This window comes from Cnephaeus nilssonii (assembly GCF_951640355.1).
Source record: "Cnephaeus nilssonii genome assembly, chromosome: 16".
NCBI classification, from domain to species: Eukaryota; Metazoa; Chordata; class Mammalia; order Chiroptera; family Vespertilionidae; genus Cnephaeus; species Cnephaeus nilssonii.
This window is the reverse complement of record NC_137087.1, coordinates 50,356,967-50,369,354: the sequence shown is the minus strand read 5'-3', so window position 1 is coordinate 50,369,354 and position 12,388 is coordinate 50,356,967. Positions and strand designations below refer to the sequence as shown.

The window sequence follows — 12,388 nt, the reverse complement described above, 5'->3', positions numbered from 1 at the left end:
GTTAAGGTCACCATACCATATCAAGGCAAAAAATAGGTCACTTGTCTTTCAATATGAGCTAAAACAAGAAGGGTTTTATATAGTTAATTTTAAAATAATCTGAAAATAAATTTACCAGGACATCCCATATTCAGAAGCACCAATCTTATCCAAAATCTCACCGCAGTATAAAACTCAGTCCACAAAGTAATTCAGGCTAAGTAATCACCCCGAGTTGAAAGCTCATGCTACCAAATCCATCTATTTAAAATACTGTTTATTTGTGATTTCACATTAATTAGCATTACATCTAAGAGCAATATCAGATATCATTTATACATTTTCCACAGGACACAGAAATTCATTGGCTCATTCTTTATGCCAAAGCAAGTAAATAGAGGCATTAGCAAAAGGTGCAAATAGTTCACTGTTGTAGTTTAAAAAATATTAATGCACACTGCATTCATTTAAGATATATATATATATATTTAAAAAGTTATGGAAAAGCATAGTTCACAGGTTACTGTTTCTACATACATTGTAATACAACATAAATGATGTAGAACATAAAAAAAAACCCCTCAAATACAGAATTAAACTGAAAGTATGCACTAAGAGATTAAAACACTGATTCCAGTAGTTGGTGAGATTTAGAATGAAATTTCCAGCTCTGTTTCAACTTTGCATCATCATACACAAACAAACAGAACCAGCCCAGAACACACAGTTATCAATGTACTGTTTTCATGCCAACTCATCCTCCAGAAACACTTTGGATTATTTTACCCACTGATCACTTTGGATCATTGATTTTACATTGATTTGTGACATCACTTGGGTGAAGGGGGAAAAAACTATATTAATCCTAGGTTTAAATTTGTATTTACATTAGAAAGAAAGTTAACTGAAAAGATAAAAATTTTTGTAAAAATTAAGAAGTGGTAGTTTTCTCACTAGGGGAGGGAGGTTAGACCTACTGACTTTTCCTAGTGCTGCCTTCTAACGATACATCAGTTGCAAGGATTTGACCTTTTATAACTGAACTACCAACCAAGAAATACAATGATTTTGGTAGAGAAGCAGAATTTTAGAAATTTGGGACTCGTTTCGAATAAATTACACTTCAAATCCTATCGTGACTATGAGTCATTATCAAAGTAGAATTCTTCTATTCATGACACCTCATTTGTTCCCGCCATTCTTCACTTTCTCATTCTTTTCCTTTTCATTTGGTTACCGTATGAGAGCTTCTTCATTCATTAGCAATACTAAGAGAAAAATACATTATAAGGTTCAAATATGAATCTAGTTATACTTTTAAATCCTCTAATTCTGTTTGATACCAAGTCCCTGGATTCTTGAGTTATATTTGAGTATATTTAGTACCAAGCAGCCTCAAATCTGCTCTGTTGTTAAATGATTGGCTAATTTGCTTATGACATTTTTATACTGAATGGTATACAAACATCTCAACATACAAAAATCGTTTTTGCCAGAGTTAAACTAAATAACCGATGTTAAGTGTATAAAATCCCCTTTGTTGAAAAATAAGGGGCTTTCTAAATGAATAAAAAAGGACGTTCTCAAAAATTATATTTTACTAAAATGACCTTTTTTGGCAAACAAAGTTACTTCAGGTGAGGAAATTTTATACTATGAATAAAATTCCAAATGAATCTTTTCTTATATATTTTTTTAAAAAATTATGTGCCAGTGTATACTAATGCTATAGATTCTTATCTTAGAAGCTTTTTAAAGCATTCTATTAATGCCCATTGAAACAATGGGAACCAAAAAGGTACAGTTGATAATCAATGATAAAAAATTATAATCTGATTACCAGGTAAAGCAGGTGTAGAGAAATAAAAATTCTCTCCCTTGTTCACTGGTAATTTCTTTCCAACAGATATAGAGAGGGCCTGAAGTAATTCAGACAGATATCTGTTTGTGGTGAATTATAACACTTCATAAAGGTAGAGCTAATCAAAACTAGCAATTATTTAAAAATTCAAAGCCTTTTTTTGACATATAAAACGAGAGATGAATTTGAAAGCTTTTCTTCATAATATGTTTTTCTTTTAGTAAAACCCCTTTCCAGTTCTCAGAGTCCAGTTTGCTACACACCCCCAATCTGATCTACCACTGCATATTAACGATCAACTTAAATGTGCAACGTCACATTGTAATAATAATAATTATAAAAAGACTTCCTTTAGGCTTCGACTTTCTCCTTTTTTTTGTTCTTTTTCAGAAAAGAAGGAGTGCGGAATTTCTTCTTTTTCTTGGATGGTGATTTTGAAGGCGAGCCTTCGGGTGACAGAATTTCTTCAATTTTCTCAGGAGACTTAATGGTAATCTCGATGTTTTCTATGGTCGTGCTTGTGGTTAACCTGCTCACTTGCTTAGCAAGCTCATCCTCAACATCATGCATGTCATCCTTGCCGTTCACTACCATGACAGGCGCTTCCATGGAGATGAAGCTCTTGGAAAATAGCTCATGGTTTTCTAGAAAAGGAGAGGGTTTTTTGGTTATTTTATATAGTTAACATCTTTGCAAAACTGAAATGTTTTAGCAATGTACTAAGGCCGTGGTCGGCAAACTGCGGCTTGCGAGCCACATGCGGCTCTTTGGCCCCTTGAGTGTGGCTCTTCCACAAAATACCACGGCCTGGGTGAGTCTATTTTGAAGAAGTGGCGTTAGAAGAAGTTTAAGTTTAAAAAATTTGGCTCTCAAAAGTAATTTCAATCGTTGTACTGTTGATATTTGGCTCTGTTGACTAATGAGTTTGCCGACCACTGTACTAAGGCATTATTTAATTCCAATAAAGATAGATCATTATTTTAACGGACTATACTAGATCTACCAGCACGAGGAAAATTTTCTTACATAGTATAAAGGGGAAAGTTGTTAGACCAAAAATAAAGGCTAGATAAGTCCAGTCTGATGACTTGATAGTTTCACTGTAAATCAAGCCAATATAAATGAGGAAGGCAACATATATTTTTCTTTAATTTTGGGGTTGTTTGGGAATCAAAACTGAAAAGGTTTCATGTTTCTGATTGGAAGACATATGATAAACCAATTTTAATTTCACAAATTCTTAAGAATTATGAGTTACCAAAATGCAAAATAAGGTAATTCAATATAAATGCTGAACAAAAGTAGCACCCCACTTACTAAAAATATAAAATAATTGGGAGCTTTAAGTAAAATCAATGGTAAACTTACTGCAATCAGGTGTTCAACTTCCTTACAGAGACTTAAATGAAAGAGGAAACTTTTTAGATTAACTCAGTGAATGCTATGGGAAATTACATTGAATACCTTCTAATTTTTCAGGGATATTTTGCGGTGACTGAGTTTGAGACTGAATTTGAGAAACACATGAAGCGTCATCTGAGAGTAATTCCTGCTCAGCATCTGTTGGATAAGAGTTTAGTTAAAAGCCATGCAAAACAAAGAAGCATAAGATTTCAGGGGTTAGTGCATAAGTTGAATGCCTGCATACACAGAGATGAGAAACTCTTCAGCAATGAGCTGCGCATGCTAACGGTTACTCCATACCTCAATAATTGTGCATTAGGAGGAAGTTAATGTGTTAGAATTTCTGGCTGTGAATAGTAATTTTACATACATGCTTACCAAGGAAGCATGGCTACTGGCAGCCCAGGCAAATAATACGTATGCAATTAGCCTTTTCTAGGGTGTTAGGAAACTAAAATATACTGAGCAGCCAGGTGAAAAGAATTATGAGGCCTCACCAATGATGTTACTTTAATGAGGCAGAATGCTTCACTGAATTTTTGGACAATATCCAATTAGTGATTCCTGTCAGAGCAATATTAGTGAGCTAATTCAGAAGGTCATAATGAATGTGGAAGAAACCATAAAGTTATAAATAAAGGTGATGGCTCTAGAGTGTAATATTTGTTACCTGGCATCTTTAGGCTTTCAAAAAATAAGAGATTAAAGAGGGAAATTTTACAAAATACAGAAACAGAAAAAGTTCTCATTGTTATATTAGAACAAACAAATTCAATAATACCACTTAGAGAATTCAGTGTAATTACATTAATGAGTCAGGATGACTCCCTTTTGTGACAAAGATACTAAACAATGATAAAACTGTTCCTTAGTTCTTCCTACTTGATACTTAACATGGACAAAAATTCTTTAACTACTGGTTCTGTTTTGCTTTGGGTGAAATTTTAACTGTATATTGTAGATGCTCTAAAGCATAGGCTCATACCCTCTTTTGAGATAACAGACTTCTTGTCCCCCACCTTAAACCCCTTTCCCCAAATATTATACACAATTAAGCATATATTTTTAAGACTGCTCATGCACTGTTTGAAGTTTATCCACCCAAGATTGAGAACCCCTGGTTTAAAGAATCTCTTATTCTTGAGAAAATGGGACTTTGTGTTCTAGCTGGGTATTTTCATTAGTAATTCTAAAATATAATCCTTACTTAAAGATTCTGAAGTCAGAACTCAACCTAGAGCACCCATGTGCTTAAGAAAAGTCACATCAAAATCCTAGCAGTTTGCTTTATATTTTGATTTTGAAATTATAATATTGGCACCTTGAGATACCTAGGAACAATAGAGATTTTACAAAGCATTAAAGCCACATACTTGTCAATCTATAATTATATCAAAGTTGAAAGTTTAAAAAAAGTCACAATCTCTGAAATTTTCAAATCTATTAACATATCTACATTTACTTTAGGTAGAAATTCTTTACTTATCTGGGGATTTCACTTTACTTTAGACTTTTTACTACTAATCAGATTATTTTCTGAGGGGGAAAAACAGTTTTTACTACATGTTAACATACATGGTCCGTGGCAGCTCTTTAAAGTTCAGCCTCATCTATACTCAGGACTGGGAGAGATGACAGAACAATCGATTGTCAAAGAAACATTTCAAAAAAACATTGACTGCCATCCAACTCAAGGTGCTTCATTGTTAACAGTATGGCTATCCTAGGCTTAATTTAAAATGAACTAACCTTCCAGGCCTTGCTGTTTGCGTTCGATTGTCTTCTTATACTCTTCAAGCTCCCCTTCTGTGAGATGGCTGAAGGGGTTGGGAGGAGCTGGTGGGGCAAGATCATCATCTTCGAATTGCATCGTCTTGCAAAGAAAAACATCAACTCGTTACCAAGAGCTCTACTTACATCTATATATTGATTTGCAAATATGTACACAACTTCACACACATATATAAATGTATGTAATGTTTGCGACACCTTATAACAATCGTAAGAAATGATAGAGCAAGATGCTTTTTAAAAATTTTGGTGTGAAGAAAATCACTTCACATATAGATATTCACTTGTCAGACAGTTTGTAATTTTGTTCTCTGCCCAAGGTGCAATGCTAGGGACAACATGGGGTTCCAATTTAAAGCAAAATCCTACTTCAAAGGAATGATGAGATCTTGTGAGCCACACAGCTCCATGTTGTAATCTATATCACTTTATGAAACTTACCAGGAAAAACATCATTATAAGTCTCGGGAGCCTTTTCATATGCTTGCTTTCTATTCTGTACTGTCAGTCTCTTTGTTTCTTAGAGACAGAGTTTTTCTATTACCAGTCCCTGGTATAGAGTAGTTTCTAAATAAACTTATGTTAATGTCTAGATTAATAAATAGTTCGAAAGAAAGAAAGAAAGAAAGAAAGAAAGAAAGAAAGAAAGAAAGAAAGGAAGGAAGGAAGGAAGGAAGGAAGAAAGAAAGAAAGAAAGAAAGAAAAAAAGGATAGAGCAACATGCTTTGCTTAAAATACTCATATCAGATTAGTGCTTTTAGACTACTGATCCAATGGACTAAAATTGCCAGTGATGTTTCCTCAATAAGCCTATATAGGTCAATTAAAAATAAAATAAAAACAAAGCTTAAGTTCTAATAAGCTTCACATAACTACAAAGTATCTTAAAAACCAAGAATTGCTGCATTTTAGAACACCTTTGTAAAAAAGTATTAAAAAAATGAAATGGTACCAAAAGAACTTCTTTAAATTTCCTATGAAAATAAATTTGTCTTTGCTCTAGGAAGGAATTAATGAGATTTTTACCTGCATTTGAACCCATGCATTTTTTTCATGCATTTAAAAAATATATTTGTATTGATTTTTAGAGAGAAGAAGGGAGAGGGAGAGAGAGAAACATCGATATGAGAGCAAAACAACAATCAGCTGCCTCCTGCACTCTCCCTACCAGGGATCGAGCCTGCAACCTGGGCATGTGCCCTAACCAGGAATTGAACCAGCAACATTTCAGTGCAAAGGATGATGTTCAACCCACTGAACAACACCAGCCAGGGTGAACCCATGCATTTAAAAAAAAAATCCTTCCCAAAACTCCACTAAAATGAGTAAAGGAACAACAACAAACATGATATAAACTTTTAAGGAGAAAAGAATGAGAGAGGAGACAACAGAGGATGAGAAACGCTAACACACTTTTGGAAACTGGAAAGAAAGCAGGGGGAAGAGTGGGTAGCAGAGCTGAGAAAGTAGATCCTTAGCCCGGCAAAGAAGGATGAAAATAAGAAGCATGCTCATTTGCCCTGTAGAAAGGCTCAGAAACTAGAGGCATCAGGTACCCCAGAAGGTGGTGGTGAAGAAAAGTGAAAAGTGGGACAAGTTAAAAGTCTGAATAAGGAGCAGATTCTCAGGTCTCTTTTCCTATTCCTTACACGAAGCATTTACCTTTCTCCCATCTCTGCAGAAGATCAGAGGCTTAGACTTAAGAACAACTGATTAGGGGACACAAAGCACAGCCAAGGGCTCCCAGAACGCTGGTGGGAGATTGGCAGGAGACTAAAGAATTCTCCAAATAAATCAGTGGCCCCAGATAAAAGAACAGACATTAACATTTGGAAATTTCCCAGCAAAACAACCTGATCCACGTCCAATCATCCTGCAGTGAAGCTCACCCATCCCCAAGCTCTGCACACACCAGAGCTTCTGACTGGCTCTCAGTACCTCATTCTTAAGAATAAACAGCCTACCACAGATTGCTAGACACTTGAGGAAAGCTTCAAGAGAGGGAGACCAGGATAAACAAGAAAAAGAGAACTCAGAAGAAACAAAGAAAATAAGGGCAGCTGAAGAAAATTTAAAATGTATTCCCTAGAGCAACAAGAGAAAATACTGTAACCATAAAAGAACAGGATGTTATTTAAAAAACAAAAAGAAAAAAAAGAAACATTCAGGAAATAAGAAGTCTTAAAAATTAAAAAACACACACATCAAAACAGAAAATTAAATAGAAGGGTTAGAAAATAAAGTCCAAAGCAAACCCTCTAGAAAGTAGGATAAAAAGATGGCAAGTAGGAAAGAAAAAACCAGAGGCTCAGTAAAAGAGGTTCAACTAACAGTGCATACTGACAGAAAAAGAAAGAAGTAGGAAGGAAAAAACTGTTGAAGAAAAGTTAAAAAAAGTCCCAGAACGGAAGGATATGACTTTGCAGATTGAAAAGGGTTACTAAATGCTAAGAACAAAGACTAAAATGAAATCTACTACAAAGCATACCATCATAAAATTTCAGAAAAGCATTGATGTAAAATAGGTCCAAAAGAAAAAAAAAAGCAACTACACAAAGGTACATGAAATCACAATACTCTCCTACTTCTCAACAATAACATGGAATTAGGGGACAACAGATACTTTTCATATTTTGGGGAAAATTTATTTCTAAACTAAATTCTATATCCATGAAGATAGAATACAGGATTTCAGATGGTTACTGCCTATGTATCCTTTTTCAGGAAGCTATGACAGGATGTGCTCAGTGATAAAGGAGTATATCAAGAAAGCTGAAGACACACGATGCAGGAAACGGGATACTACATAGGCGAGATGCACAGGAATCCTCATGATGAGCTGTGCAGCTGGCCTGAAGAGCCATTAGTTCAGATCTGGACCAGAATGACAGGGTCTGGAACTGAGATTACCTGTTACCTTTGACTCCATGGAAAATAATATAAAGAGAAACTCTATAATCCTGTTGAAAAGTTTGGGAAGAACTAATCCAGTGTGCTCAAAATACTAAGCCAATGATTAAAGAAGGTAATTATTAACACCAGGGGAGAAAAGTTGTATAAGAAAGGAAATGTAATTAGAGGATACTATCTGAATCAGCAGTAAAGGTTAATAATATAAACAATAAAAGATGATTTAACAAAAAAACTGTGATATAACCTCATTAGGAGAATGGAAAAGGAAAGTATTGTGTAAACAGGCTAAATCCCCATCTTCCATAAAAGAAGTCACTATCATCTTTCATTGATTCTCAGATGTACATTTCCCCATCTCTGACATTGGATTAATCTTATAACTGTCAGGGTTGTTTTTTTAATATATATATATATATATATATAAATATATATATAAATAAAATTGATTTTTTACAGAGAGGAAGAGAGAGGGATAGAGAGTTAGAAACATCGATGAGAGAGAAACATCGATCAGCTGCCTCTTGCACACCCCCTACTGGGGATGTGCCCGCAACCAAGGTACATGCCCTTGACCGGAATCGAACCTGGGACCCTTGAGTCCGAAGGCCGACGCTCTATCCACTGAGCCAAACCGGTTTCGGCAGGGTTGTTTCTTTTTTAGTAATACATAAAATAATGGTACTTCTTACAGTTGATGACATAGATTTGATGAAAAAAGTTGAAATCTAAAATTGACAAATTAAGAAAAGCAAAATAAAGGTGCTCTTTAGAAAAATGAAGGTAGTAACTGCTAGAAGAAAGTCCTTGCCCCTGGAAACGGAAAATGAAGGTGATTTTTAAAAAAATTGATTTCAGAGAGGAAGGGAGAAGGAGAGAGAGAAACATTAATGATGAGAGAGAATCATTGACCGGCTGCCTCCTGCATGCCCCCCACTAGGGATTGAGCCCACAACCTGGGTGTGTGCCCTGACCAGAGTCGAACCGTGACTTCCTTGTTCATAGGTCGACTCTCAACCACAGACCCCGCTGACTGGGCTGAAGGTGTCATTTTAAGTCTTATGGATTACTTGACTTTTAACTTGTACTTATATTAACTTTAGTAAAAATAAATATTCATTTTTAAAAAGCAAAGACATTAATGTGATGGAAGAAAAACAAAGTGCATACTACTTCATGAACTTACAGATGGAGGCTTATCTACAACAATTCCAGCAAGTAACTGAGATTGTGGTCCTGCTGTTTTCAGGTCATATCGGTTTTGTTCTCGAATCTAAATTGAAAAACAAGAGCAACAAATTTTGACAGGCAACTATACAGATGATCTTTACTACCTGACCACTCCAGAGAAAGGCCTCTTTAACATCCACCTCCATAAAGCCCCCCTTTACCATCCTAACAACTCACATTAATCTCCTCCACCCTTCTTGACATGTGATTTCTTGTTGTCGTATATTGTTAAAGAACTACATTTTTCACTAATACCACAGCTCTTAAAAGCAGAAATAGGTTTCATACTTCTCCCCCATGTAACCCTCACCAGTGACTAGCGCAGAGCTGGAAGTATTCAGTACAAGCTAAAATTTATACTGAATTAAATTTAAAATTCTTCTGGATTCAAACCCCTGAGCTTAGTATTAATCAGATCCAATCACTAATGATCCTATCTAATAAAAGAGTAATATGCAAATTGACCATCACTCCAACACACAAAATGGCCACCCCCATGTGGTCAAAGATGGCTGGCCCCATGTGAACACAAGATGGCTGCCACAAGATGGCCTGCAGGGGAGGGCAGTTGGGAGGGACCAGGCCTGCAAGGGAGGACAGTTGGGGGGGTTTCAGGCCTGCAGGGGAGGGTAGTTGTGGGCGATCAGGCCAGCAAGGGAGGGCAGTTAGGGGTGACTGGGCCAGTAGAGGAGGGCAGTTGGGGGGGACCAGGCCTGCAGGGGAGGGCAGTTGGGGGGAACCAGGCCTGCAGGGGAGAGCAACTGGGGAGACCAGGCCAGCAGGGGAGGGCAGTTAGGGGTGACCAGGCTTGCAAGGGAGGGCAGTTAGGGGTTACCGGGCCTGCAGGGGAGGGAAGTTGAGGGTGACCAGGCTGGCAGGGGAGGGCAGTTAGGGGTGACCAGGCAGGCCGGGAAGGGCAGTTAGGGGCATTCAGGCCAGCAGGGGAGCAGTTAGGCATTGATCAGGCTGGCAGGGGAGTGATTAGGGGGTGATCAGGCTGGCAGGTAGAAGCGGTTAGGGGCAATCAGGCAGGCGAGCAGTTGGGAGCCAGCAGTCCTGGATTGTCAGAGGGCAGTCGGACATCCCTCAAGGGGTCCCAGATTGGAAAGGGAGCAGGCTGGGCTGAGGGACACACCACCTCCCCCCCCCCCCGTGCATGAATTTCATGCACCGGGCCTCTAGTGTAAACATAAAACAGCATAAAAATGCCTCACCTGGGCACAGAAGACCATGTCTTACCTTGTTTCTCTTTTCTAGTACGTCATTCGGGTTTGTATTTAAAGGAACAAACTGATTTGGATCTTCAATTTTGATAGGTGTTCCACTGCTAAATTTAGAAGAGTCCTCTGCTTTCATCCACTAAAGAATAGAAAAATTTCTAGCATGAAGCTTTTTGTTAAGGAAATATGGTAGGTTCTGTTTAGTGACTCAAGGAGGGAGCGCATATACTGCCAATATTCTGAAGAAGTTCACTAAGCAGCATTTAGGGGTCAATTAGTGTATCTCACAGTAGTTAGAAAAAGGCTCACAATCAGCATTCCCTTAAAAAATATTGTAAAATATTCACATGAATACACACTTTTGCTATGTAAATTTTTGCCTTTTAACATTTTAAATATGATGCTGAAATATTTCAAGCATAGACATAAAGCTTAATCATACATTAATTCACATTCAGAGAGAGTTGTCACTTGCATTGAATTTTCAACTGATGATGGCTAAGAAGTCACCAAAAAGGACTCAAGGAACCTTTTAAGATTTAGTTTTTCAGACTTCAATTTTTATTTTTGGCTGACAGAAAATGCAAAGGCCCTGACCAGCATTTTACAAAGGTGATAATTTGGTAGTAATCTATGGAATAATAGAACCACAGGGATTGAAGAACCTTATACAATTCTTGTTTACCCCACAATACATCCCTTAAAAAGGCAAATATTCATCAAGATTAATGATGGTGAGACATCAGTCTCTGTCAATAAAATTAATTCCGAGAAACATATGAGTTGAATTATGTTCTTTAACTAGGAGATAGGAAATCTTATAGACTAGGGAAAAACACTTTGATGACTAGGCATTTCCATTTTAAATGTTACTGATGTAAGTGATAGGATGAACTAATTCTGAATATATAGGAAATATTCGGTGATAGTCACTCTAAAACTATAAACAAATCTGAAGCAAAATGCTGAAAAAGATAAGAGAACCCATTTCTCTATCCATGAGATGCGGCACAAGGGTAGCTTTGTGCAGTAATTCCTGAAACTTTTATAGTTCGATTCACTGTTACAATACAAACTACAAAGCGGTTTCATGTAATGGGTAAGAACTGCCTGTATTCAAAGTCAGACTGCCTGTATTCAAATCACTTACAAATGATTACTTAACCCCTCAGTGATGCAGTTTTCCATCTATAAGCTGGGGGGGGGGGGGGGGGGAGGTGGCGGGAGAGGGGAGTAGAGAAATAGCATCCTCTCCATATTAGAAGTAAATGAGGTAGCTCATGTAAGGAAAGTGCCTTGCACAAAGTTAATACCTGATAAATGATAGTGATACAATTATTGATAACATATTCTACTTTCCCAATATTTTTTGACATAGAACATTCAATTCATGAGTAGCTAGGCAAAACATTTAGTAAAGGCAAACCATGTAAAATAGTGGCATACTGTGATTTTGGTCCTGGGGCTGGTTTCCCCATTCCGAGACTCCTCAGGCACATTCACTTTCATGTAAGTATTTGGTGAATTCAGCCATCTGGTTTTCTCACGCTGCTGTTTCTGTGCCATGTATTTGAGAGGAGAGAGTGGTACTGTATCGTCTTCAAAGGAAAAAGCAGTCACAGTTGCTGGGATTTCCACATCACTCTTGTGCCTAGGCTTCTCTCGAATAAGAGGATGCCTATATGCATAGCCTGTCCTGTATCCCTAAGGAGGAAAAAGCCACATGGGAAGCAATCAAACCTGTACCAAACACAGCATCTGGATTCCAATTCTTTAAACAAATGATTCAAAAAGACCCCTTTATTGAAAAACAAATAAAGAGGAAAACATCCTTCCAAACCTCACATTACACTAGAGTTGAAATTAAGCAAATTTCAAGATCTGGTCAAAACTGATTCCAGCTGACAATTTCCAAGCACACAACTGTTTCTGACAAAGGTAATTTCAAAACTGCTGACCAGAAACATGTTTCCTCGCTATAAGCTGGTTTTCT

The 12,388-nt window shown here is 37.1% G+C and overlaps 1 protein-coding gene across 4 annotated transcripts in view; it reads right to left on the bottom strand.

The window, feature by feature from the left end:
- Positions 1–239: 239 nt before the first annotated feature.
- ADD3 (adducin 3) overlaps positions 240–12,388 on the bottom strand; it is a 121,066-nt gene continuing 108,917 nt past the window's right edge. For 3 of the 4 annotated variants that reach the window (XM_079792970.1, XM_079792969.1, XM_079792972.1), the window contains exons 10-15: positions 11,842–12,099; positions 10,415–10,534; positions 9,132–9,218; positions 4,994–5,117; positions 3,305–3,400; positions 240–2,484 (exon numbers count right to left, since the gene is read on the bottom strand). In XM_079792970.1, coding sequence (XP_079649096.1) covers positions 2,192–2,484; positions 3,305–3,400; positions 4,994–5,117; positions 9,132–9,218; positions 10,415–10,534; positions 11,842–12,099 — 978 coding nt within the window. In that variant the 3' untranslated portion in view covers positions 240–2,191. The remainder of the gene's footprint in view (positions 2,485–3,304; positions 3,401–4,993; positions 5,118–9,131; positions 9,219–10,414; positions 10,535–11,841; positions 12,100–12,388) is intronic. The other variant, XM_079792971.1, reaches the window with a different exon arrangement.